This window comes from Paralichthys olivaceus, chromosome 1 (assembly GCF_024713975.1).
Source record: "Paralichthys olivaceus isolate ysfri-2021 chromosome 1, ASM2471397v2, whole genome shotgun sequence".
NCBI lineage: Eukaryota > Metazoa > Chordata > Actinopteri > Pleuronectiformes > Paralichthyidae > Paralichthys > Paralichthys olivaceus.
The window spans coordinates 25,336,170-25,362,883 of record NC_091093.1 but is presented as its reverse complement, the minus strand read 5'-3'; the positions used below and the strand labels follow the sequence as shown (position 1 = coordinate 25,362,883).

The window sequence follows — 26,714 nt, the reverse complement described above, 5'->3', positions numbered from 1 at the left end:
CAATGATCATTCTGTGAATAAATGATTCTCTGCTGAATTGAACCCAGGAGGGCAGATGTGACTCAACTGCGTGTTCACCCGAGCTTATACATGCAGGCGCCCCTCAGGTTTTTGTATCTTCAATACTGTATCCACTATATACACCAACTGGCACACAGGAGAGTACATACCTCCACCAAGACACAACAGTCCCCTTACAAAGTCACAACAAATCCACACACTCATAAAAATCAGTCCCTTAAATATGCCAGATTTTTTTCATCAGGATCCACAAATTATCCCTTAAGATATCAGTGACAAAACATCATATCTCACAACATTAAAAAAGTTATACCAAATTCCTTGATCCACCCTTTTTTAACACAGATTTATCTCTTTTACACTATTCTAAATAGTTTTCTTTTAATCTTTGTCTGTGTTTTTTATTGTCAATGTGCAGCACCCTGAATCTACTATCAGTGTATGAAAGGGGCTTTATAAATAAGACTGACTTGTCTTGCCTTTTGCCCAAAAATGAAGTGGGTTCTTTCTTTGCCTATGTCCAATCCTTCCACCCAGTTTCATGGAAATCTGTTTGGTAGTATTTGCGTAATCCTGCCTGCAAACAATTAAACAGGGGTAAGAATATAACCTTCCTTGTTGAAGTAATGTGTCGAGCTTCAGTCTCACCCACACATTTTTGAAGTAGGCAGATGAAACAGCGTTGGTGAGGAAACTAAAAACCTAACTCATACTTGGGTGATTTTGTAGAACTTCTTTGGACGGTGTTCAGACGATTTCTTGCAACCAAAACAAAGGAAATGGTCACAGATGTCAGACGAAGTAAGAAGGTCCCTCTCAACATTGTCAACAATATTCTCTATAAACTCTGACAGTGAATGTTCTTTTCATGGAAACGGAATCCTTTTTTTATGTTAATCATACATCTTTCAAGACCAAGATGAGTTGCAGAGCAGGATCAAGATGGAACAAAGAGATAGTGCGATCAGATGTCACCTGCTCAGTTGTGGAAAGACCCTGGGTTGTGAGAGCAAGGAATTGATTTTGCAAAGACAAATAACAACAACCAGATTTGACAAGTCTTTTGTTCCTTCGGGAATTAGACTTAAATGAAAGAGACGGTGCAAAATAAAGCATTTGATGTATTTCTAGAAAGGGCCATGGGCAATCATAACTTGCATGAATCATAGTTTGTAAGAAACAAATGTAATGAACTTGTGACCATCTATTTGGATATTTGTTTTAAACAACATAACAGTAGGTGTAGCAGAACATTTCAGTCTGAATCGTGTCAATTAATATTGGGCTTTAGGGTTGCATTTTCCCAAACAAAGTTTTAAGTAAATTAGCTAAACATTATTAATTTCTCATGGGGGTGAATTTCTTCAATTTACTCCCAGAGATCCCCCCCCCCCCGGTTTAATAAAGGGTTAAAAAGTATTGCTATGGGCATATTGTATTTTTTACATTTGCACAGCTTGAGAATTTTGACTCCTTCACGTGGCGCAACCTATATATTTCCTGAGCTGAACACGTGCATGAAAGATGGATGTTTTTGCTTCTGTCTTGGCAGATGAATATTAAACCATGTTCCACGAGGGTCTTTGAAGGCTTTGATGTGTGATGTGTGATGTGTGATGTGCTGCGGTACTGAGCTGTGTCTCGAAGCCACTGTGAGCTGTTCCTCCACAACAGTGATGACACAAACTAATCTACAGAATACAAACAAGAAGACAAAGTAAACAAGGCAGAGATTGTTAAGAAACTTCTTTTTTTCTTTTTACAAATTGATACAAATACACAAGATAGAGATATAAAAACATCAACTGTTGAATGCTGACCTTGTGGTCCAGCAACTGATTGCACCTCGTGTGGCAGAAGAAACACTAATAAATACAAGCATGCAACAATAACAAATATTTGATGGAATGCATCAATAACACCAAAGAGCTGCTTGTGGAACAGTAACTTTACAACAGTGAGAACATTTTTTCTTGAGTCTTTTCAAAGAGGTGAGAGAAAAAGGGCACAAAGGGGGAGGAGAGAGAGAGAGAGGAAGGTTAAGCGAAACTTCAAATATTGGACATCTCAACTGTGATATGCTCCTGAGAACGAGGAGGAGGAAGCGCATCATTTCAAGTGAAAAATCTCATCCAAGTCTGCACTCAAAAGATAATGTTTATTTTACATGTGTTCTGGGAGCCTGGGATGATGTGTCTCAATGAGCTGTGTGCTGAGAGTTCTCAAACTGCCTTGCGGTGGTACTCTGGGGGTGCGACCTCGTAGTCACTGGCAATGAACAGGGTGGACGAATTCTTCACCAGGTACCTGGAGGACATGCAGAATTTATTTGTCATTGTGGAGAGGTGGTTATGATTATTGCTGGAGACAGCGACAAATGTGTTTCTGTCATCTCTGACTTGTTACCAGCCACAACAGCTGTGTGTCTGTGTGTGTGTTTGGGTTTCTGCCTTTTGGGACAGATTTCAAACCAGTTTTTTGGGGACAGCTTGTCTGATTGAAGACAAAGGCTCTGTCCCAAGATGAGAAAAACGATTTTGCATCAGTAATTAAGGATTAAATGGTGGAATCTGTCTCAAGCTGCTTTCAGACTAAACTCCACAGTATGTGACAATGCCAATGTCCAAGATTGTCTGGCCAGCACCGAATGAGCCGATGTGAGAACACAACAGGAGATCCTCTGCAAGATTCACCATCAGCGAGTTAGTGTGTCGATGACGTAAATACACGCTAATAAATAATACTAATATAACAGAATAAAAGAGTTGCCATACATGTAGAAGACACAGACAAAGATGTCAATAGAGTTTTTTGGTGATAAGTAGACGCCAGAGGTGATGTGCTGTAAACAAAAACGTGATCTCCACTGTGGAATGTGTACATTACATCCTGCTTCTAGGCGGAGAATCTCCTGCTGTGTTGATCATGTGTGAAAACGTTTTTGATGACTCCCTCTGCTCATCCATGTTTTCATATCATTGTTCACATTGGATCTGGTTAGTCTTAGTTTCACATTGCAATCTGGGGAGTGCTGTGTGACGTCCTGTCATCATCAGCTGTGGGCTGCATCTATCTATACTTGATGTTGATTGGTTTACAGATGGGCTTGCGTCTGATGTCGGCATGTTGTCAATATGGCAGGCAGAAGTCAAAAATGAAGAAAACTGTTCATTTTGTTAATTTCATCTGCCGTGTTTCCAAAATGAGATAATGAGACTGAATTAACACAGATCTCTGCAAATGTTCACCCCCCCCTTTTTTTCATGAACAGCACAAATGATAATAGCGAGTAAATCGATGCTGGCATATGTAGCAGCAATATAACTGAAGAAGAAGAAAACCATTTAGTTTGGTGTCACAGATGAAAAGATTTCACTTTCACAAGAAAAGGTCATTTTTGCTCCTCGAGACCATTTAGTTAGTTTTACATCTAAAATGGAAAATAATCCATCACCAAGCACAAATCTGCTGAAGACATTTTGAAATTGCATTTGAATAACGCACCCAAAAGTTAAATCTATCTGTTAAAAGCTGTTTCACGGTCATTCTGAGCAACAAATATTTTCTAGAGCAGAAAATCGATTTCATGACTTGTGTTTTGAGGATTTGCAACAAGCCTGGCTGCACTAATCTGAATGTCAATGTAGCATCGCATTCAGGATTTGGCCAAACATGACATGGTGTCTGTGGTGGTGTGGTGGGAGTTAAAGCTCACTTGAGGAAATCTTGGAGGTAACTGAGCAGCAAAGCCAGGCTCTTCTCGTCCAGTGGAGTGTAGGCCAGCATGGCTCCGATACGAACTGTCGGAGGAAAGAGTGTGTATGTGTGTGAGGAACAACGCAAGAGGAGACTCAAACATTTTTAAGTTCATAGGATAATTACTGACGATAAGAAATACAAACTTATAAAACGATAAATCTGTTGTTTCTGATACAGAAAAAATGGATTTGCAGTAACAGTGCTGTTCTTTTCACTGGATTAGACCTGTTTGGAACAGGAAGTTTACCTGGCATGTGGTGATGCTGATTGCAGTGTTCTTTCTAAAACTGACCTGCAGCAATTGAGCTGCAGCAAGTAAAGACCTGCTCCAGGATTCAGTCCACAGAACCATGAAGCGGCACAAAGAGCTGTTCACCTGTTCCCTCTGAACTGGGAATCCGTTGTCTTTGCCATTATCGTGAACACACTGTTCTTTCAGCGATTTGTTTGAAATACGACGTCTCTCTTTAGCTTCACAGTGTTTAAGTTTCTATAGAGAGCATTTCAAAATTCTCTTACAAAGACAAATACAAGAACCCTACGACAGTATTCACTCTCACAACTACTGTACCTGTATGAGAAGAATTCTCTAGGAGTCAAATTAAATATTTTCGTGTACTATAGTGAAATAATATATTCAGTCACTCCTGTCCTCTGGGCAGTGTGTGTTTGTTTGTGCTTTAACTGTGTGTTCAGGGATACTTACCAAATAGTCGCAGCAAGTGTGGAGCTCCGTAAACCTGCGACATTGGCATGTCTGGGTGTTCAGCCAGGATCTCAGCATACTGCGGCCTCTCGAACTTGTAAAGCAGCTGCGTGCCCAGCATAACGTTGAAGTACTCACGAATTCCTGCCACCACTTCGTTTACTGCATACTCCCTACGTAAACGGAGAAGAGAGGAGTCACGTATTTCTCTGGAGACCGCTTCCACTGAGACGAAAAGAGATCGCAGCTTTACAGAAACATCAATCATATAGTTTTGAAAATGTACTGAGATAAGAAATCTGTCAAAGCTGACTTTATGGTTGGATTTATTTACTTCAAAGTTGTGTTATCGTTGAGATGTGATGCAGCTTTGACAGTTCAGAGTCTGATATGTTCACATGAATGCCCCATTCTTTCAAACTCTGTCCTTTTTGATAACGTACAACATCACCACAACTTAGATTGAGATGTGTATGCTTGTACATTTACAGCAAGTAAACAATCATAGCAAGTTGATTCCTGTTACCTTTACACATCTACAAAGATGTGGTCTACCAGCAGGGAATGGCCAGCAGCATATACAGTATGATTTGCCAAATGTGGATATTCTGGTGTCATGCTGGGAAAATTGCTCATGATTGTGTTTACACCGTTTGAAACTCAGGAAACTATGAGAGACGAGTGTGTGACCATACTGCAACACTTGGTATGATGAGGTGGACACATGCAGCGATGATGAGCAGGTTTGCTCTATTCTTGCATATAATCTAAAGGGAGCTGGGGTGTTTTTTATTCTCACTTGTTGTCCGAGTTTCCTTTTGATTTCTTATAGTTTGCATAGTCCTCCAGGACAGTCTCTACATTCTTCTTAGCAGGCAGATGAAATAACTGTAAGCAACAGAAAAATCTTCTCTTTATCCACAGCTTTCATTCAGTCAGTCACATTGACAAATCATCACTGTGAGGGATCGATATCGGTTTCCATACAGTGATTCACTCCCTGGTCCATTCTATGATCATTGATAATGATAGAAAAAAGTTGTTAATTCTGTATTGTAAAAGCAGAACAACCAGATTAATTTTTAAACATACAGTTTGACATCATCACGTCATTTTAGCTGAATATAGAAAAAACATGTGACCTTGAAGTGGTTGCGTGTATGTATGTTTTTTTTCCACCTGTTTCTGTCGAGTGATGAGGTCCCAGTCGTCCACCAACCAGGGCTTCAGCTCCTCGGGGATCTTCACCTTCACCTCCACACGGTTAGTGAACATCTCCTCCTGCACACAAACACACACATTTCTTCTTTGTTGATTATCACAATGGTTGCTTGAGAGCAGCAGCTTCTGTCCTTCACCTCAACAAGGACACAAAAAAAAGAGCGAATAGAGAATAGGTTCACCATACAAGGTTGAAAGCAGTATACAAATACATTTTTTTATTATAATCTCAGATATTTTCTCCATTTTGAATATATCAAGATCTTAGATAGTGAAGAAATACAAGCACATGTATTCCAACGTAACCCCTCAAATATTCAGTAATTTTTTTTTCTTCTTTTCCTTCCATTTTATTCTGCCATTAAAACAAAAAGACAAAAGTCCAGCTCTCCGTCCCTGGTGCAGAGAAACCACAGGGCACAAGGAGGATCACTCTCTTTGACAACTCCAGCGCTGGCTGAGGAGCCCTCTGCACTGATGGTGGCCCAGGCTGGAGGCTCTTGGGAGGTAAGGGAAATGCAAGCTGCTCTTTCTGAGGAGGTTCTACCTGTACTGTAGAGGCCAAAGATTTGGATCTGAAAATACAGCAGGCCCATCGATCACTGGCACAAAAACCAAGAGAAAACCTATTATTATTTAATTTCAGGAGTTCACAACCAAGGAGAGGGTACTGAGAGAAGCTCGAGGGGGAAAATCCTTTAAAAACTTCGAAAAAAATAAAAAGTAAATTTAACTTGGAAATTGTGGACCTGTTCAGATATTTACAGTTAAGACATTTCTATGATACAGGAAATTAAAAAAGAATCTCAGCAGAAGGTAATGAAGTAATTTAAGTGTTGACAGGTGCATACAAACAAACCCCCTCAAAGATTGTGTCTAAACTGTACAGTGGATTCAAAGTGGAAGAAATGTTCTGTATGTAAATCAAAGTGGATATTAGAAATTAATATTAAACTGCATTACATGTGCAGAACACAGCAAACATCCACCAGCTCCAAAAGGTGGAAGGATTTGATACGCTTCTTTACTACACTCCACTTAAAAACAAACAACTGGGTAAACAAGAGACATGCTGTACCCTCCCCATTTGTTTTTACTTGTGTTATTTGTAATTGTAAGCTCATTGTTGTTGTGTTGTTGTGACCTTACTCAGTATAACTGAAACTGAAAAGTTAATAAAAAGGTTAAACATTTGTCAAACACTTACTGTCCATTTACTGTCTGTGGAATGCCATGTAATGTGTTATTAATGGTATTGTTTGGTTAACAATGGCTTGCATCCTTCCTGTGCAACTGGAACGCTATCTGAGTGCCCAGTTCAGAGATGTAAGGGAACGCAGCATGAGTCTGCCGAGTTTGTCTGGACTTTCTCCGCCTGGCCCCCAAGTACAAAGTCCACAGAAGTCCCCCCGCTGGATTCCCTTCAAACGAATGGGTCAGGGCGGGGGGGGGGTTAATTGTGCTTCTAACACTCGACAGTAAGAACGACCAAAAAAACCAAACCATGTGATCTCTGCAGAATTAATATGTTAATACTGAATCTCTGCTGCACCACCCATCCCCTGAATCCTGCAGACAATTTGTTACTGTTGTGAGCACGTCTGAGCAGAGAACCCCCTGCTGTGTTGTGCATGTGTGAAAGGCGACTCAATTCTCTGCAGATCCTCCGTAGGATGTCTGAAAACAGCTCATGGTGAGGTGAGGCACAACTACAAGGGATCAAGGAAGGTACCAACATTTTGTGCTGTTTCTTTTTTGCTTTTTACCAACATACAGAAGCCATTCTTTTCTCCTCAGCCAGACTCTAAGCACGAGTGAAAGACCTTTGTGAAAGGGCAATAATCATTCGCCTATTGTGTACCACGGGGGACAGCAGTCACATTTATGCATATATCACTGACTCCTAAACCATATTTATGAGCCAGATGAGCTGTTATTATGACCCTTTGTTAAAAATGTCACAAACATTTGGTCACATTAAGAGCATTTACCCTGAAATGTGACATATTTTTCCACTCTACTCACGCATCAAATAAAAAGTTGGTAAAATGGTTCCATGTAGTTCTATAGGGTTAACAATAACTGATGATACATACACTCTCCACAGTGGGATCGACCCGAGCCCTCTTCTTCCGTGGTCCCTGCGGCGTTTCTCCGCTGCTGGTACCTTCACCCGGCCCTGGGGCTAAAAAAGAAAAGATACCTCATTATTATAAATCCCATAGAAATTAAAGTTAGGGGATTTAATGAAAAACTCTGGGATCAAAAGCATCTTCAATTACTGAGCAGATCAATAACAAGTTCCCCAAATGAGACATTGCTTTTGGGCTCAATGGATGAGCAGGAAAACAACAACTTGCTATATGGTCTGCATTTATAGCAGCAAAAATTACTTTGCACGATCTACTGCTGGGAGCTTTCAATATTCTTTATCTTCACAGATTCACTGTGACATGTAGCAAGTAATAATGATGTGCTTGTTAAAACCTCATATCTATAAGTGTACCATTCAATCAGTTTTTTTTTAATTATTTCTGACACGCTCAATACAGGCTCATTGTACCTCACTTAAAAATATCTGAATGCCCAAAATAGCGAATACAAAACATCATCATATATCATAAAATGATGAAACGCCTATTTTTGAACTTGAAAAATCAGCAACCCACGAACATTTTGTTGTCAAATTTAAAGTTCAAAGTCTCATGTCGATGACCATACAAACTGTCTTTTGAATTACATAAAGTAAATGTAAACAATGTGTGACTTAAATCCACTATGAACATGTCTTGTAAAAACTTTTTACTTACTCTTCTGTTTTGCCTTTTTCACTTTCCTACGAGCCAAAAAGAAAAAAACGTCATGGTGAGTGATGACAGTGACTATATTCAGCACATACTGTACATGTGTACATTACTCCACTCAATAGTTTACATACCACTGGGCCAACACTATGCCCATTTAAATGATGTGTTAGAAATATGTTTAATATTTGATGGCAAACAGGGGTGGACACTTACAGATCAACATTTTTCTGCTGCACAGCAGCAATCTTCTTACTTGGTGCTAAACCCCTCATCTTTCCCTCAACATAATGGTCCCTGCAGAGGAGGAAATTAGGATTGTTACACAAATACACACATGAATAATATGCTGTAATGTCACAAGCAATGTTTCCTCTCATAAAATACTTCTTTATCGATTCCACATTCTGTGTCAATAAAGGGAAACTTACTGATTAGCCTTTTGAAGCTCTTTTTGTTTCGCAAGGTTGCTGTCCACATATTTGAGAACTCTGCTTTCAGGAACCCATTCATCCCAGCTGCAAAAGAGAAACATATCAAACCTTGAAGCTGCATGATAGGGAATAAAAGAGAGTCCAGAACATAGACCAATATCACACAGTGGACAGACAGAAAATCAAATTGTATTTAAAACCAAGCTGCTCACTTTTTGTTCCATCCGCTGTAATGAATGAAGTATTTAATCTGCTTATCCTTTATGCTGATCTTTACACACTGTAAAACAAGAAAACACACACGCAGGCACGCGTCAGTCATTTGGCTGACATTTGTTTCGCAGTAAATATTTGACTCATGATACACACACACAGTTTCTTTGACATCTATCCTGTGAGGACACTCATGGGCTTAATTCATGAAAGAGTCTAATGCTTAGTCCTCATCCCAACCGTAGCCCAAACCTAAACTTAATTTTAACCCTGAGCCTAAAAGCAAGTTTTAACCTTCAGACAGTCCATTGTAAGTTTGAGAACTGTCCAAAATATCCTCAGTCCATAAGTTTGCTGCAGCACAACCACATGCCTACAACCCCAACACTGAGATAAAGTCTTCCCTGGTGAAGATTCCAGAACACTATCCTCACTCCATGGGGTTCGTGGTAACTGTTAGTGAGGGATATAATGTATTCTCTGGCAACTTACTCTAACCCTAACCACGCAAGCAGGTTAAAGGTTTTTTTAAACGTGAGGTCAAAATGTCCTCACCTCCACAACATTTCCTCACTTCGTGTTGTTTTTGTGCTTACTCCAAATATTCCTCTTAAAGATGCACGTACAAGTACACACACACACACACACTGTAACACACACACACAGACACACACTGTAACACACCTTTGCCTCGTAGAGCAATGGCCCATGAAAGCACAGGACTCTTTCACCTGCGAGGAGGGAAACACAAGAGAGACAAACACATAGCATCAACAACATGCTAGCTAGCTACCCAGCTAGCTGTTAGCTTAACGTTATCGTCCGGTTGAAACACTTAGCTTCCTTATCCCCCCCCCCCGCGATGAGCTTTAAAACACGACACACTCGAGTGTAATGAACCCGTGTGTGTGAGTGGATCCAGGTTTCGCTGTACAGTGAATGTCCCCGCGCTCCTCTGTGGAGACATTACAGCTGCAGCAGGGACAACAACAACAACAAACCCGCCCCCCTCGCGCAGATCCCTCCGCGCTCTTCTTTCCCAACGCACCTTCTTGAAATTTGGGTTTCGGCTCCTGTTTTGGCGCCATTCACAGACTCAGCTGGTCGCTCGTCCGACGGATCAAATCGGAGCATCTCCAGAGTCCATGTCTTCCAGCCACAAACACCCCCGACATCGGAGCCCAAAAGCGAAGGAGAAGCCGAGACTGGCCTGCCCACCGCCGGGTCACCTGACCACCCAGCCCCGGGAGCTGCGCTGCGTTCCCGAGCCGCCTGAGAAACCCGTAAAAAACAAACACATTCTTTTGTTCACGCTGAATTTTTGAACTACGCACACTCGTTTTTTATTTGTTCATGTAATTTCATATTTATCTACTCAGCTGAATTAATGCCGGTTTGTGTTTGCTCGGATTTGATACCGGTGTTCAAAATGTTTTCGCACGATGCTGTTGTTTTTATAATCTGTCTTAATGGTGGCATCACGTGTTGAGTTGTTATTCACAACAGTTTTATTTCTTAATTGAGTTTAAATTGTTGACATATAAAAGCGAAGGATTCAGGATGAGAGCTGCATGTTGTGACATTTCAGTCAAAGACTCACAACAATGGAACACATCACAGAAAATAACATCCAGAGTTTAGAGTCTTTGGTGCTAAACAACAAAATAATGATAATACTGAATCACTTTGGACAGAACTGTCTCCATTACTTCAGAGGACATTCCCTTAACTTACAATGACTTCCCAGAGACTTTCTTAATCACAGTGACTACCTAACCTGCGAACATGTCTCCACCTGATATCACAATGATTTGCATGATGGGGACGTGGTTTTTGTCCCCATGAGAAAGACAAGGCCACATTATGTAAATTTAGTCAGTGAGTTATATTGCAGGTCGTCACTGTGATGTCAACAGGATGCATCCGTTAATATGTCTGTATACACGTCGTCCCTGCTTGTGTTGGTAACTGACCTGTTTAAACTGCTGCCCCATTCATTCAATTTAATACGGTTTCATTTGTATGTCACCAATTCACATCTCAAGGACCTGCGCATAATACTATTGGAGCTACATCAACAAGGTTGTGGATAGAAAAATTATTCGTTCATCCCCTATTAACCAGACTCAGGCTGGGAGAGGGGGACAATTTAATCAGTATACCTACTGCTGTTAGGTCCAATTTTCAGGTGCTCGTGCTTTACTTGAGTATTTCGAGGCTTAAATAGGTATCATTATAAAATAAAAATTGAGAATATCCCAAAATTGGAGGCAAACTTTGGCCAAACTTAGTTTTTTCTGCTTTGTGATCCCATTTTGAAATCTCACCCAAAACCTGGATAGGAAATTTGGCTCAGAACTACCAAACTGCATTTAAATATATCATCTGCATATAAAATACACATCAATAAATGCTGCTCACACATATGCATTAGTATCAAGAATCTAATAATGTCTAATATGATAAATATCAGTTACCAAGCTTTATATTTTTTCGATGTGTGCACATCAGAGAACAAGACAGTTCCATCTTGTAAATGTGTCATTTCATTTCATAGATTCATTATTGAATGCTTACAGGAGCATTCTGTTTCTTGCCTTTTTCTTTTCTCATGTTACTTGGATTGTTTTGTCCTGGTTCAGGTTTATTGAAGTCATAATAGTTTGTAATGGCAAGAAGGCGTAAAGGGAAGAAAACAATCACAAAATGCTCAGGATGATTTGAGTTCTGTTTTTACAGTATTGATCTCTCTCATTGCACTCTTTTATTTTCTCAGGGACACGATGAAAGACAGTTTCAGCGTGGGCTGGTGCGAGGAGAGGAGGCCTGATTGTTGCTTTAAAGAACCGTGTTGCTCCCAGAATGTTAAGATTGTGATGAACCCTCCCAGAGTCCGGACGTGCAGCACATCCTCGTGATTAAAGCACCAGCAAAGATCAGTGGCACTGAGGTGACACATATTTCTTTACATATATATAATATTTCTCATAATCCTCTGTGAAAGTAATTTAACTTTTATTACCTTACCTTAAACATGTTGAGTTGTAGTTTACAATGCACACACAGAAGACTTTATCCCTCCAACCATGATCAATTCAAGCCAAACCCAAATTTTAACCATAGTTACAATTTACATAACCCTAATCTTCAACTCACCTAAATTGAACCTTAAACTAAATCTAGTTTATATTTAAATTGAATGATTTACTTCATGAAACACAAGAAGTTCAATAATGTGACCGTGTAAACAGATTCAAGCCCCAACACCATGGATAATACCAGGACCACACACACACAATGATAATAATAAGATTTGTTGATGGGATTTTTTTTGTCATTTAAACTGTCTTTAATAAAGTTGTATTATTTTAACTTACTTTCTAATGAAAGTAAAAGGCAGACAGGCACAACTGATGAACCATTACAAACACTGTACATTTAAATAAATAAATACATCTAACAGATAAAAAGGACGATCCATCCCAGGACATCTGAACAACAACAAAACACTTTGCTGGTTCCTTTAAAAACTAATATGAATACAAACAGATTCAAATCTTGTTCTGTTCAGTTCAGCATTTCACATTCGGGTCGACAGGATCCTTCCTGTCAGAATAAGAAATCACAACGACCCCCAGCTGTGCGTGCACGTGTACAGCTGCAGCTCCTCTGACCCACTCTCAGGCCTTTTGTGCTCATGCGGTGCTCATCTGTACACAGCCACTGTCAGTTGAGAATAAAATATCCATTATAAAACCTGTCTCATCTGTCATTTACGGGTTTGAGCCCTTTAGCTGGAGTCAGCGGGCCGTGAGTGTGAATAGTGAGGCCTGCTCCTCTGTTCTGTTGTTCAGTGAGACCACCTGCTGTTCACACCTCCTCTCCTGCTGCACCTTTATCTTGTAATGAGCCTGTGGGACCCATGTTAGAATATGAGCACATTTTTGCAGCCACACTTTCTTGGCACATACATATTTTATACATTTGGCTCTTTTGGCTCTGGCCTCTATTCTAAATAAACCCATGTCTTCCCTCACTTTGCCTCAGCAGGTGAACAGGTGATGTTTGTAGCCATTAATCTTAAACACGTATCATACACTGCTTACATTATTACATTAAGCGTCCAGCAACTCATCACTTGCTGAATTACAACACCAGCGGTAAAGGTAAATGTCATGCGTAATTACGCACGCAGTCAAGTAGACCGTGGACTCGACATACATCACACCTAATAACTATTTAACAAGCAACTTCACGGGAATCATGCGTGTAATATTTATACACAATTGCAACTCTTGGACGAAAGCAGCCACAATGATTTCCTTATAGAAATCGACGACATTACGCACAGCATTAAAGACAAGAAGCTGATCAAAAGTAACATTCTCCATGAGCAGACATTCTCCTCGGGATGCTGCTTGTCCTGTTGTCTTTCTGACCTGTCTCTTATCTCACTCCATGTCTTTCTGTCGTGCGCAACCGGTGCGCTTTGGTTACTGTTTCTCCCCTTTACGCGCTCTGTCAAATCCACAACCCTCCAAAACCCACTATCCTCTGTGTACAAGATCTCTGAGTTTGTTCCTGAACTCCGTCCTCATGAGGCAGTAAATGATGGGGTTCAGGCAGCTGTTGGTGTGCGCCAGACAGACGGTCAGTGGGAACACATACGTGTGGACTATGTAATACGCTCTGTCCCAGTTTGCAACGTTCAGCTTGACCAGCACACTCCACAGGGTGATGGCATGGTTTGGCATCCAGCACAGGAAGAAGGACAACACGACGATGGTGATGGATCTTGTGACCTGGGATCTGCGTTTGGGGTTGCTCGTTTTCATGCTCCGATTGCGGATGAAACGCAGCAGCATGATGTAGCTGATGGACACGATGGACATTGGCAACACAAAACCCACAAGTATTTTCTGTATGTGATAAACTGCCAACCAGTACTGTCCACCTGGGAACCTCAGCAAACACAGTTTCTCTCCGCTTACGTTGCTGACAGTTGAGAAAATCGACGTTGGCGTCGTGGCCAGAGTCGCCAGAGTCCAAATGATTGCGCACACCCATTTGGCTGAACAGGACTTGTGCGCGGTTCTATTCTTCAGGGCAGAGGCCACCGACCAGTACCGGGTCACACTCATCGCGGTGAGACAGAACACACTCGCGTACATGTTCATCACGGTGATGGAGAGGATGATTTTGCACATGGCGTCTCCAAACGGCCAGCTGAAGTCCAGCGCGGTGTCCACGGCCCAGAAGGGCAGCGTGAGGACAAACTGCAGATCAGTCACCGCCAAGTTGAGCACAAAGAAGTTCACGCTGGACTTCTTCCTCTCCTTTTTCACCCTGATGAAGAAGAGGACCAGCAGGTTCCCCACCAGCCCCGCAGCGCAGACCGCTGAGTACACGAGGCAGATGAGGAATCTCAGAACCGGGCTGCCGTCCGCTGACACGTCGATGTCCTCCAGGTTGCTGAAACGGTCCGTCTCCGCCAGTGACCTGTTCAAGGACACACTTTCATTTCCCTCCACCATGTCAGCAGACGATGTTCACTCCTGTGCGCAGGCTGCGTTAAAGTGAGACTGAAACATCTGGGTCCAAAATCATCTGGATGATTGGGTACATGGCGCCATCCTCACTCCTCTGTCAGTCAGCATCCACCCCACCCTCCTGTCCTGTCATCCTGCCTCCTCTCATCCCCCAGCATCCCTGCTCTGACCGTATGAAAAGAATGCTCCAACACCCGCCCTCCATTCTCTCAGGCCGGGGGAGGGGGTGAGGTGTAAACTGGTGAACATCTCCATCCGTCCTGTGCGTAACGGAGGTTCCTCGGGGGCGTGAGGCGTCTTCCCATCACTTTTAATCCTAAAGTAAAAGTCGAATTAATAATTTAAGACGCTTCCTATTAAGTCCAGCTTGTGTCACTTACATTAAGGCGCCGGCTTGAGTTGACAAGTCGTGCGTAATTGGATTATTACCATGACAGCAGGGGGACGACTTTCTGCTGCCACCTAGTGTTCATATAAACCCACAACAACAGAGAAATAACAGAATGCATTTTATTACATCTAAACTTTTCTACATAAACAGGTAACATTCAATAAGTAAACAATTTCTTCCAATGCAGGTAATAAATATTTTTTTCACTTGGTATATTTGTACAAATTGACAAGGGGTCTACTGTACACCGTCTTCTCTCTCCCCTCCTCCAAATGCCTTGTTTGAGATATTTCTTGGATCGGAGCTGTGAAACAGAACCTGTGAATGTTTTTAAGGCAGTGAGTGCAGATGCCGACTTGAGTCTGACTTGAGATTATTTCCCTTGTGTGAGACTCTTTATTGGCCACAGTCCTTTTTTATTTTTCTCAATAATCGTACAGCTTTAATTTTTCTAAAAAATATATAAATTAATTTATTCTCTCGCTCTGAACTGACACACAAAAAAAGCGTACAAACGGACATCAAATACCCACGTTTGGATCTGAACTTTCAGAGTTCAGGTTTCCATACAGATAATAATATACACATTGTTGACCTTTCCCTTTTATCTACGGAGAGACGTAATGACAACTGAAGAGTTGAGCTGCTTGCAGAGCTCTTGGAACCACTTAAGATCAACTACTGATAAAACCTTTGTCCCCGTGTCCTTCCACAGAATTCAAAATAGCCGACACAAGCTTCTGAGAAAAATGATGTATGGATAAAATGCAGGTTCAGAGGCACTCAGCCTTGTGCTTTTCCATCACTGCAAGTTTTCTTACACACATTTGTTAGAGAATGAAAAGGAAGAGAAAACTCACCCACACAATAACGACTGTCTCTCCCTCAAACTAACCAACGGGAACCACAGGAGGGAGCTGTGAACGCTCAGTGGAACAAGTCGCAGGGGGAGAGGATCTGATTTGATGGTTTTCCAACATAGAGAGTACGTCGAGCACGTCAACAGAAACACATTCAGAATGGTCTCACACTCCATATTGAGTGATCTACTGCATGAGGAGTCTGAAGAAAGATTAAATAAATTAAATCATTAGTTGTGTATCCAAACACTGGTGATTAATATTCAACTGACACAAGGATCAAATTCTTGGTGAGTAAAGATCGTCATGGTGACATTAATAATAAAGGCACAAACACGCAGGTTCATGAGATTAGTTCACACTTGAGAGATCATCACTTAATGAATGTGAACTCATTCATTTTTCATTTCACTGGAATCTACTTATGAAGCTCAGTCAGGGACGAACACTTGAACCAGTCGTTTTTCTCTGGGTCTTATTTACAAGCTAGCAAGTGATTGGTCTTAATGTTGTCTGTATAATTACCTCCAACAAGGAGGTTATGCTGTCATCGCTGTTTGTCTGTCAGCAAGATTACAAACAAACTACGGGGGTGGTTTTCTTGAAACTTGGTGAGTGGGTGTGGTCTAAGTCGAGGAAGAACCTGTTAACTTTCGGAGCACATCTGATTGAGGAATGATCCAGATGTAAGGTTCTTTAACATTTTGAGATAAAATATAAATATCTCAGGATGAAGAAGAGGAGATGAATGACTCATGTCATGTTCACAACTACAGGATAATGCAGCTGATACCTCGAGGTAATTTCAGCAACACGTTAATGTTTTCATCTGACAACCAGTTTGATTTAAAGAAAAAGCCTGAACGGCTAATTTAAATGAATGTATGAACGATTCATTAGATTTTACCTAATCACATAAACTCACACTGAGACCATCATTCCTTAATGATTATCAGCAAACTTCATAACTGAATTAATTGACCTATTATATCATTATGAGTCATTAATTATTAATTAAGCATGTGTTTCGTGCCCTTATTATAAAGTGTTACCCAAGTCAATACTCAGAGATTTTTCCAAGACAAATAACTGAACAAGACCTTGTTGAAAAATTGCTCCGCTGGCAAATAATAACAAAACGCTTATTAAATAAAATCACATTGCAACAGCCGACTCACACGCTCACCCACGGACATCAAACATTTGTGTAAAAAATATAATATGTAGAAATAAGATGACAAAATAAATAAAACACTGCACAACACAGGAAATACACGAGACTTGCTCCAGCAAATGATTGAGTCAGTTTGAAAGCTGGGGTTCCCATGAGAGGACGGGGAAGAAAGTTAGAGATGTCGAGAGTGGTTGAGGGAGCGAGGGAGGGAGGGGGGAGCTGGGGGTAATGCTAGGTCGTCGACTGCGCTCAGTTAGGACAGGACAGGGGACGTCAGGTCATGGGGGGGTGCTGTCAGAGGTGATTATGTTATTGTGGTTGGGATAATTAGGCTTTGACGTGAGCTGCCTGTCTCAGACGTCCACAAGTGGGAGATTGAGGAGAGGCTGATAAGACGGGACTCTGGGAAAGTTTCAAGGACGCACAGGCAGAAGGAGGTGGAGGGGGAAGGTGGGCAGACGAGGCTGGAGGTGTTCCAGGTCTCACTGCACGTCACCAGTCATATGACCAGACCACAGCGGATATAATAACTGTAATGAAAGCAGGAACTAAAGTGAGTCCACTCTTAAAATCTTACATTACATTCGTGAGCAAACCCGACATTTTCAGCTGAATGGCAACAACACGGAGGAATCCTGAAAAAAACTCTGCCTCACTTTGACACTTCCACATTGTACACTGACTTATCTCCTGGGGTGTTTTAGGTTCCAGACAGGTCATGTATTTTTAAACTTAACGGGCTCTGTGCACAGTCTACGCTGACATGCTAAGATCAGCCGCTTTCACTGTGGCTCCAACGTCCTGCTTACACCTGTTCTTTGCTTTGTCCCCGAAGAAAACTCCAGAGACAGAAATCAATCGCAGCTCAAGTTTTTTGTTCAGACAGAGCTGGGCCTCGGCTGTGGTGGGTGACCATAGAAGACATTCCTCTGAAAACTCTACTTCAAACGTGTTGTGGAGAAGCGTGCGCACAAACAGGCACTGGTTTAAACTTGGTCACTCGCTCCAGTGAAGCTGTGGCACATGTCAGGGAAAGCCTGTCTCTTTAAAAGGCCCGGCGCTGCTACAACATACTGACGTCTGTCTGAATTACTTCCTAACAGTCCGGCAGAAAAATACAAAACTAGGAGATGAGGGACAAAGAGGACAAAGTTAAAAGTGTCTGAACAACCACCAGCTGGACAATTGACTGAAAACACTGCGGCAACAGACAGATGCAACTGCACTCTTATTATTGTGATCACTTTTCATAGGTACCGTATATTATTTTTTTGGCATTTTGGCAAAAAAAGGAAAAAGCAAAAGAAACTTCCAGCTCAAAATGTAACTGGTAAATATAAATAGTCTAAAAGTTTGCTGAGTCTCTTTCTGGAACTGGAAATCAAGAAGTGAAAAACCAGAAATGGCTAATTTCCACCTACACACTCCCAACAGCATTAACCTGAAGGTCAAAGGGAATGCACGTACGCACGCACACACACACGCACTCACGCACACTCGCGCACACACACTCACACACACATATATATGTATGCATAACCTGTTTAAATATCATACATAACTTAAAAGCATAATACAATTATTAGCATATGAATAGACTTTAAATTCAGCCTCTGAAAAGTTCTTGTCTTCGATAGAGAAACAACAGTTTAAAAATGAGCTTGAGCAGGAGAGGAGGAGACTTGAAGTTAATTATGGAGAAATTCAAAGAGAATAGAGACAAAAGAGGAGGAAAATAAAATCACATGGCAACAGGCATATGTATAAGCTTTGTGTAAAAGTCCTCATCTTTAAAATGGCGACAGAAGCAGCCCACTCGACTGTAAATGTTCAGATTTAACATACAAAAGTAAAAGAGGAAAATATATTTTGTTCTCTGTACACGGTGCTGCTCCTCGCTTTCGTAAAAAAGAGCCGTCCTCCTTTGTGTTTTTGCTCAGGTAGCGTCTTTGCTGTCTGTGCCAGGTTGGTACCACGAGAACAGTGTGACGGTTTCTGCTCTGAGGTCAGTTCACCAACACAGTGTCACTGATGACTCAGTCCTGTCCTCAGGTCAGCGTCGTGAAGGGAACCCTCAGATCACCCACTCATTACTTTAGTGCTCTTCTTGAGGCAGCCTCGTCATCACGACATCACACTTGGAGTTTAATGACTCAGGGGGGCCAGTCTAGTTTCTGGATCAAAACGTCACCCTGCAGTCAAACTGTTTGTGATTGGTTTTGTTACTGGATCGTAGCTTGACCCAAAGTGTGTCCTCGGCTCTTTTACAGTCAGTCCAATGATATGACGTCGGGTATTCCGCCGTAAATAGCTGCCACTGCTGCTTCAGCGCTGCTACGACTGGCCACCACTCCGGGGTGTGTGTGTGCGGAGTGCGAGCCCGAGTGTGAAGACGAGTGTGTGGAGTGAGTGTCGCGGAGGCTGCTGGACGACACCAGGCTGCTGCTGCTGCCCGAGCTGCTCGCACCGTTGGTCGGCACGGTCAGCGAAGTGGCCGACGAGGCTCCTGATTGGTCGAGGAACAGCTGGGAGGCGGAGGAGGAGGTGGTGCTGTAGGGCAGGAAGCGGTTGAGAAGCAGCTCGTGGTCGTCTGAGGCTGAAGCGGCGGCCGCTGCTGCCATCACCATGTTGTAATGCTGAGAGAAACACGAGAGAGGAGGACGTGTTAGAGACAAAACATCTTGACGCTTACGAGAAACTCCTGAATGTGTGTGCTGGTTTTTTTATGGATCAAAATTTTTACTTGAAAACACATCAAACCGTGGCCCTTCTTGCTGGGAGGTGACAGTGCTGATTACAGCACCACCGTGCCACCTCATTTCTTCCGGCAGGAGCTGATGACAGACCTCTGCTGTCATATGCTTTTTTTCTATTTCACCATCCATTCATTTCAAGGTGCGACACGTCACAAACTGATTGTCTGAAAGTTTGACAATCTCACACTGTGACGTACGGGAAAGTTTCTCGATCGCTGCTGTCCTGCATTTTCAAATCACAAAGCATTTCAGCTGTAAAAGTGGGAGAGAACTCAGAGATACTGTTGTGAGCTGCTGCAGGTCTGCGAGATAGAATAGAATAAAAATAGAAAATGAATACAATTTTAAAGCATATTGTGATAATTGCCAAGTTAATAACAATACACTCACTGCTCCAATGAATTTAATTTAACACCCGACAGGAAGGTTTTCACTGCTCTGCACTTAACTCTCTCAGAATTATTCATCAATCAATCTCTGATCTCTCGGCTCTCACTGAATTATTATTATTGAATTACTGATGATAAATGTGAAATGACTCCATCAAACATTCATACTTTACTTTGTTCCATTAAAACATTTGTTAATGCCGTTCACGCAGATTGTTAATGTGAATCTATCAAAGGGAATTTGTTCTCTGTGCTCCTTCCTGTGTACTGATGAATATATTCATCCACGCTGACAGGTCATCTGTCAACCTGTCGCTGAGGAGACAAAAGTGATGTCATCTGTATCAACGGGGACGACTCCTCCCTTTTCTTATCTGTGATTTCTCACTTCCTGTCAGCAGCTTTGTGAACACGTCTGAAGAGGAGACAGAGCAGCTCACGTTTTCTGTAGTGACTAGATACTTCGAGAATATGGACTGAAAACTAGACGTGAGGTAACCAGCAGTAACTGAATGGACCGAATGAATGAGAAGCAGATGACATTTCAAAAACTCGAAAACGTCCTGTTGTTTCAAGCTGTTCAAGTATTTTTGTTTTTATTTCTCTGAGCCACTGACAGTTTATAAAGACGGACAATATGACAGCTCCCTTTAAGTGAAGCCAAAGCATCTTGATCGCCACCTGGTGGCTGGCTGCAGTATAGGTCATAAACTCTACATCCCCCATGTTAAGGGATGGGAGATACATTTTTCCCATAAATGTTTTTATTTTATTTCAGGTAGTTCAAGTGTTTATTTAGTTATTTGATGCTATAAAAACTTGATTAAACCTCATGATTGACAGCTACTGACTCTGGCTCCAAATATGCAAGATGGCAGCTTTTGTATCTGGGATGTTTTTGGCATAGTTTCCGGAGACATCTTTACACACAGCCTATGGTCTGGGTTTTCTCTGATTTCCGACGCCTCTTTCGTGGTCCACTGCTCACGGCATTAACATTTAAACAGCAGCATCTTTCCAGGGACAATGTTACTGTTAAACCACAGAAAAATCCATTTACACATTCAATATGAGGCTATTTTTATCCATTAGGAGAAAGTAGTTCTAATGGAGTCTGTGGACTAACCACAGTAACAAGGGTATTGATTCTAGAAATACAGCTCCAGCTAAATTGATTGAAATGTCATTTTTTATACAGTATGAGCTAAATGTGAAAGTCTATTCAGCCTCTCTGTGTTGAGGTGGCAGCAGAAATCTCTTCATCTCTGAAGGTAAGAGAACATTTAGTAAGTTTTTTGTCATTTGTGAGAACCAACCTTTCAAAATATTGATTTCAAATAACAGCAGAATAAAAGAGGAGGACTTCAGGGATCAGGAAATTTCATAACTGCTTCAGTGAGTTCAGCCCACCAGTAACTGTAGGGTAACAACCATCATCTGTCAAATGTCTCTCTCTCATTTCTCCTGTAACAGGCACACAGTGTTCCAGGAGGTGTGTGACACTGAAATTCACTAAAACCAGGATTAAAATGTGTTTTTCAACCTCAGGTGATTAACACTGCATGAGGGATCTCCCATCGCTGCTGTTCACTGAAGAAAAACAAGACGGTTATGCAAAGTTAAGTGTGCAGCCTTTTTGCTTAGTTTTTCAGCAGATGCGTGTTTAAAGTCAGAGCCTCCGTGTCCTTTTAAAACCAACTGTGGCTTCAGGTTTCTGCTTCTTTCACTGCAATCAGAAGTGATTCAGCATCTCCACGTAATGTGATGCAGTGTTCTTACGTACCTGATGATTGTCGCCTTGAAGAAAAGAGAAGAAGTTCAACTCTGGAAATCAAGAACAAGCAGCGTCAGATTAGAATAACAACAAAAACTCTTAAATTCAATTCAAGGTTTGAATTGTACATATTTTGTATTTATGTTGTGTGAAACCAAAAGGCCACTATTCAGGTTTAAGTAATAATAATCAGCTCTTCCTGCCTGGTATTATTGATATTGACTTAAAAACTGCCAAAATGATCATATAAATGATTCAACACCTCTCTGAATTTATTTAAATAGAAACTGAAACACATGAATTTCAGGGAGGAAGATTTACAGTAGGGCTGATGTATTAGACTGTAATTCTGGAACTTTTCCCTTCAGCCCCCACGTAAAATGTGTCTGGACATTTTCCAGCAAATTCACTGTGAGCGAGAAGGCGTGTTGATGACGTTTCTAACTTGGGACGGACGTTAAAAACTGGAAGACTAGAAATATCTCAGGATGAATAAGAGGAGTACAAGTAGAAGGTGCAGACGAAGATGCCATGTCATATTCAACTGACTCAAATGAATAATTATTGATAAATGTTACTAAATCATCTCGTGTGTGACTGTGTGTGTTTACCTGAGAGGTCGTTGGGGGGGTGGTAGTAGGGTCTGTAATCTTGGATGAGTGGGGGTACAGGAGGGATGTAGCTAGTGTCCATCGCTGGCATGCTCGGGGTGCAGCTCACGGGAGAGGCCTGGTGGTGCAGGTTCAACACGCTGAAGGCAGATACACAGGGACAGATTCAGAGATTAAGAGCCAATTAAATCATAATTAGACTTTTATTTCATGTCGTGTTTGATGGGGAGTCAAGGGGCGTGCCGTCTCCTCCACTGAGCTCCAAACAAACCTCTGAACAATAACAGTCACGACTCATTAAAGTCTAATGACGCACATAATGAATTTTAATTTGAAAAAAAACGCTCTTGTTAAAGTTTGAATGAGCAGAGATTCAAATCCTCAGCATGTTTAGTTTTTTAGGCGAGAGTTAAGAATCCTTCCTGATCCAGGTTTGCCAAGTGTTTATTTCCATTTTGACAATCTGCTGAACGTTAACCCAGCTCATGATGAAAGCAAATAGACTGAGTCTTGTTGTTTTGGAAAGTCGGCTCTGTCTAGATCTGTACAAATAAAGTTGAGACACATTTTTCTCCTGTGCCAGCCCTCCTGGCTGCTCACTGTGAGTGCTGTTGATGTGGAATTGTCAAAGATACTTGTGTGTTTCAACTCATGAATCATTTAACATCTAGAATCACATCCACCCATGCAAGCAGTTAAGATGAGCCTCCTTTCAACATTTAATGAGATCCAAAATGAGTGTGGAGGTGAAATCACAGTTTCAACGTGTCTCACCCTTTGTTGTTGATGGGCGGCGACGTCGGAGACATAGAGGGACACGCTCTTTTGGCTGGAGGGGGCGGAGGTGGCGGCGGCGGTGAATCCTGCTCCTCCTCATCTGAGGAGCTGTCCAGTGTCAAGTCGATCACTTCCACTTTTTTACTGTTGCTGCCGCTGTCGCCGCCGTGGCTGGACGACGAGGAGCTCCGCTGATCTGATCCCGAGGACGTTCGGCATGAACCTGGAGTGCAACAGAGACACGGACAGGAGGGTTTGCATTTGTTCGGATGTTTACGATTTTATGTTTATGGTTTTATGAAAACAAAGTGCTGTCGAGACGCGTGAGCACGCTCAACTGCACACATACACTTCTCCCCAGCTCTCGTAGGAGATACAATATGTTTGTTACTATGGAGACAAGCAGTTTACTCTGTGGCCTCATGATTGATGCTTCACTAAATTAAAACTGACAATGCATAAACAAAGGAGTGGATGTAAAAGCACCTTCTCTCTCTTCTCACCACGTCTCTTTAATCCTCATTTAATCTCTTCCACCCTCTTCACACAGCTGCAATGTAGAAACAACATTTCTGTTTATCACCCCACCCTGTCTCCATCCATCCCTTACACCCCGTCTCACCATCCACCCCGTTGTTGTAAGAAGCAGACGACACCTCCTGCACTTCCTTCTTAGACCTCATGGGGGCCCAGCTGCCATCCTCTTTAAACTGGATCTCATCACAGTCCAAGCAGCTGTTGAGGATCTCGACGAAAAGCCTGAGAACAAAGATAGGATACCATTCACAAAGATACTGAGGATCTGCTGCAACAGAGTCTGAGAAGTTTTGATGCAACATTTCTGATACTTTTTCTGCTGAGAGTCCAAATTGACTTCAGCTGCTGATTTCCACAAAGCAGACAACAAACCAGCCAGAGTCACGGTCAAGCCAATAAGATGCTCCTAACAAATATTATCCTTCAAAAGGTGACACATGATCTGATGTAAAGAATTTGTGTCTGTGTTTTTGCGGTGTTGAGATGATTGTATATAAAATAGTTAGAGATGGGTCGAGTTGTGTCCTTTCAAAACCTAAAATAAACCACAGGTTTTAGAAAACAAACAAGAAAGTGCATATTTGATAAATAACTGATTTTAAAATATTTGTATTCAGTGTTGACAGTGAAAGTCAGAAGTCAGTATGACATCTTAGTTTAACAAAAACTATTAACTAAAGAAGAACTGAGGAAGCCCACAAAAAGAGATGACCCTGAGTTTTGATTTGTCAAATTAAAACTAGTTTAATTGATTTGTTACTTTATTTTTAATTGGATGATATAGTTTGATAACAGTTGATCGTTTCAAGAACAAATTAATCTGAAACCACGCCCAATTTCTGTGACTATGAAGCTCCAGCCAACAGTGACTTCCTGGGACAGTGTTTTAACTCAGCCTGAATCTGTCTCATTTTCTGCTTCTGTTTGTCATTCATTTAATCTTATTTACTTTTATGTTGGGTGTCTTTTACTGCATCACAGTGTTATTTTATTTTCATTAATACTTGTATTACCTTTCCTTTGCCATGTGTGTAAAGTACTTTGACTTATCGCCTGTTGTTTTTATTGGACTGTATAAATAAAAGTAGATTCTATTCTACATTTTCCTAAAAATCCTTAAAATCCTTTTAGTTTTAGTTTACTGGGTGTTCCGCCCTCTGTAGACGGGAACAAGTCACAGCAACTCATTTAATAGCTTTCTGAACTTTCTTTGTATTATTTCCTCACAGGTCACCTGCAGGTGAGGATTGGGTGACGTACCCGTCAATGATGAGGTGTTCATAGGGAGCCTTCTTGTCACACACGGGACAAACCCAGGTGGGTTTCTTCTCGTTCATCTGGATGTAGAGTGTGGCGTCAAAGCACTGCAGGTGGGAGCATGTCAGCGCCCGGCATGGGATCATCAGCCGCATCTTCCCCAGCTGCACAGTGTGAACATGTAGTCAGGGCATGAGGATGAAACACACAGCAGGGATGGAGGTTATACAAAATGCACAAACATGCCAAGCCCACATGGAAAATATATTTGATAGGGGTGAGATGAAAATTTGACAGGATCATGCATCATTCATTCAACCAGGTGTTAAGTGCATGAGTCATATTCAGGGACAAGGAAAAGAGAAAAGAATGGACGGACATGTTTGGGCATGACTGGATCTCTAAACACTGCCCTCAATTCAGAGGAGCCGCGAGCATGTTTACCGGGCAGAGCAGGGACACTCGAAGGCTGGTCGTGGCTATTTCACTGTCTGGGTCTGCTGTTAGCTTCTCTTTGACTGAAGAAAAGAAGCACAACACACACATGAGAGACAGAAGCAGCTGCAGGACTTCATACAAACATGATCAGTTTCTCATTTCAGGCTGCAACTCCTTTACTACTTGTTTCAAACTGAGGTTGTGAATTAAGCTCCTCACTCTGTGTGGGGCTAAATGAATCACCTCTGTATCTGAATCACTTGCTTTACAGTATAGAATATATATAGATGTATAAATATTTGAAAAGCATTATTTCTACAAAAGATCAATGTTATGATGCAAAAAACACATTTCACTACCAGCTTCTTTCAGAAGACATAAGGGTTCAATAAAAACCTAATGAAAAAACAGAATTAACCAGAATACCATGTTGTATGCCTCTGCCAACCAGTGCAGTGTCCGTCCAGAATTCTATAGGATCACATTGAACTTTGCCTTCACTGAAATCTATCAGTCAACCTTTGAGGCTACAGTGATACTTTATTACTGTGTCTTCTGTTGCATTAGGTCTTTTGGAAAAGTCAAAAACAAACAAAAGTGTCTAAATAATGTCAATATTGTCTCTGATGTTAATTTAGTATGTGATGTAATTACGGATGTAATTGACTGTATAAAAAAGAATTGCTTACTGAGCGCCCTGGAGTGGTCTGGGTTTCTGATGCCCTTCGCCCGTAGTCTCTGCAACAACGCTGTTGACGACTGCTGCTTCACCAAGTACACTGCCATGGAGTAACTCTGCGGACACACAGGACCATAAAATGATAATGTGCAAAGTGACACCTTAAATCTCACATTGAGACAGTTTTTGTTTGCCAGGGTCTACGTTCTGGGCCAGTTACAGAGACTGTTCTTCAAATGGTTTTACTCAAGGTCACTGTGCCGCAGGTTTTCTCATCTAAAGGGAACTTGACTGCTCTGAGACACAGATATGTTTATTTATATGTCAGAAGGAAAATAGGGAAATAAGAACTTTTACACTATAA

General features: G+C 41.6%; 3 protein-coding genes across 6 annotated transcripts in view; all 3 read right to left on the bottom strand.

Moving 5' to 3' along the window:
* Positions 1–1,752: 1,752 nt before the first annotated feature.
* LOC109637190 (mortality factor 4-like protein 1) lies at positions 1,753–10,430 on the bottom strand. Its single transcript, XM_020099396.2, has 12 exons — positions 10,207–10,430; positions 9,843–9,889; positions 9,158–9,225; positions 8,943–9,029; positions 8,728–8,808; positions 8,518–8,543; positions 7,804–7,892; positions 5,666–5,767; positions 5,286–5,374; positions 4,487–4,659; positions 3,737–3,821; positions 1,753–2,328 (listed from the first exon to the last, which is right to left on the bottom strand). Exons 1-12 carry the CDS (start codon positions 10,244–10,246, stop codon positions 2,244–2,246), a joined length of 972 nt encoding a protein of 323 aa, XP_019954955.1. The 5' UTR covers positions 10,247–10,430; the 3' UTR covers positions 1,753–2,243.
* Positions 10,431–12,489: 2,059 nt separating this feature from the next.
* rxfp3.3a1 (relaxin family peptide receptor 3.3a1) lies at positions 12,490–14,858 on the bottom strand. Its single transcript, XM_020099425.2, has one exon. It carries the CDS (start codon positions 14,690–14,692, stop codon positions 13,706–13,708), a length of 987 nt encoding a protein of 328 aa, XP_019954984.1. The 5' UTR covers positions 14,693–14,858; the 3' UTR covers positions 12,490–13,705.
* A 345-nt stretch (positions 14,859–15,203) lies between these two features.
* The window catches only part of LOC109637305 (E3 SUMO-protein ligase PIAS1-like), a 44,075-nt gene continuing 32,564 nt past the window's right edge, over positions 15,204–26,714 (bottom strand). For all 4 annotated transcript variants that reach the window (XM_020099570.2, XM_020099571.2, XM_069525844.1 and 1 more), the window contains exons 6-13: positions 26,361–26,466; positions 25,678–25,751; positions 25,237–25,397; positions 24,062–24,198; positions 23,437–23,662; positions 22,663–22,802; positions 22,061–22,101; positions 15,204–19,768 (exon numbers count right to left, since the gene is read on the bottom strand). In XM_020099570.2, coding sequence (XP_019955129.1) covers positions 19,403–19,768; positions 22,061–22,101; positions 22,663–22,802; positions 23,437–23,662; positions 24,062–24,198; positions 25,237–25,397; positions 25,678–25,751; positions 26,361–26,466 — 1,251 coding nt within the window. In that variant the 3' untranslated portion in view covers positions 15,204–19,402. The remainder of the gene's footprint in view (positions 19,769–22,060; positions 22,102–22,662; positions 22,803–23,436; positions 23,663–24,061; positions 24,199–25,236; positions 25,398–25,677; positions 25,752–26,360; positions 26,467–26,714) is intronic.

Bases quoted from the DNA above. Each gene is read 5' to 3' on its own strand.
- rxfp3.3a1 (XM_020099425.2), bottom strand. From the start codon at position 14,692: ATGGTGGAGGGAAATGAAAGTGTGTCCTTGAACAGGTCACTGGCGGAG.
- LOC109637190 (XM_020099396.2), bottom strand. From the start codon at position 10,246: ATGGCGCCAAAACAGGAGCCGAAACCCAAATTTCAAGAAG. The intron at 9,890-10,206 runs GTGCGTTGGGAA...CCCTCCTCGCAG, and splicing joins GAAACCCAAATTTCAAGAAG to GTGAAAGAGTCCTGTGCTTT. The intron at 5,375-5,665 runs GTGGAAAAAAAA...TGTTGCTTACAG, and splicing joins TCATCACTCGACAGAAACAG to TTATTTCATCTGCCTGCTAA.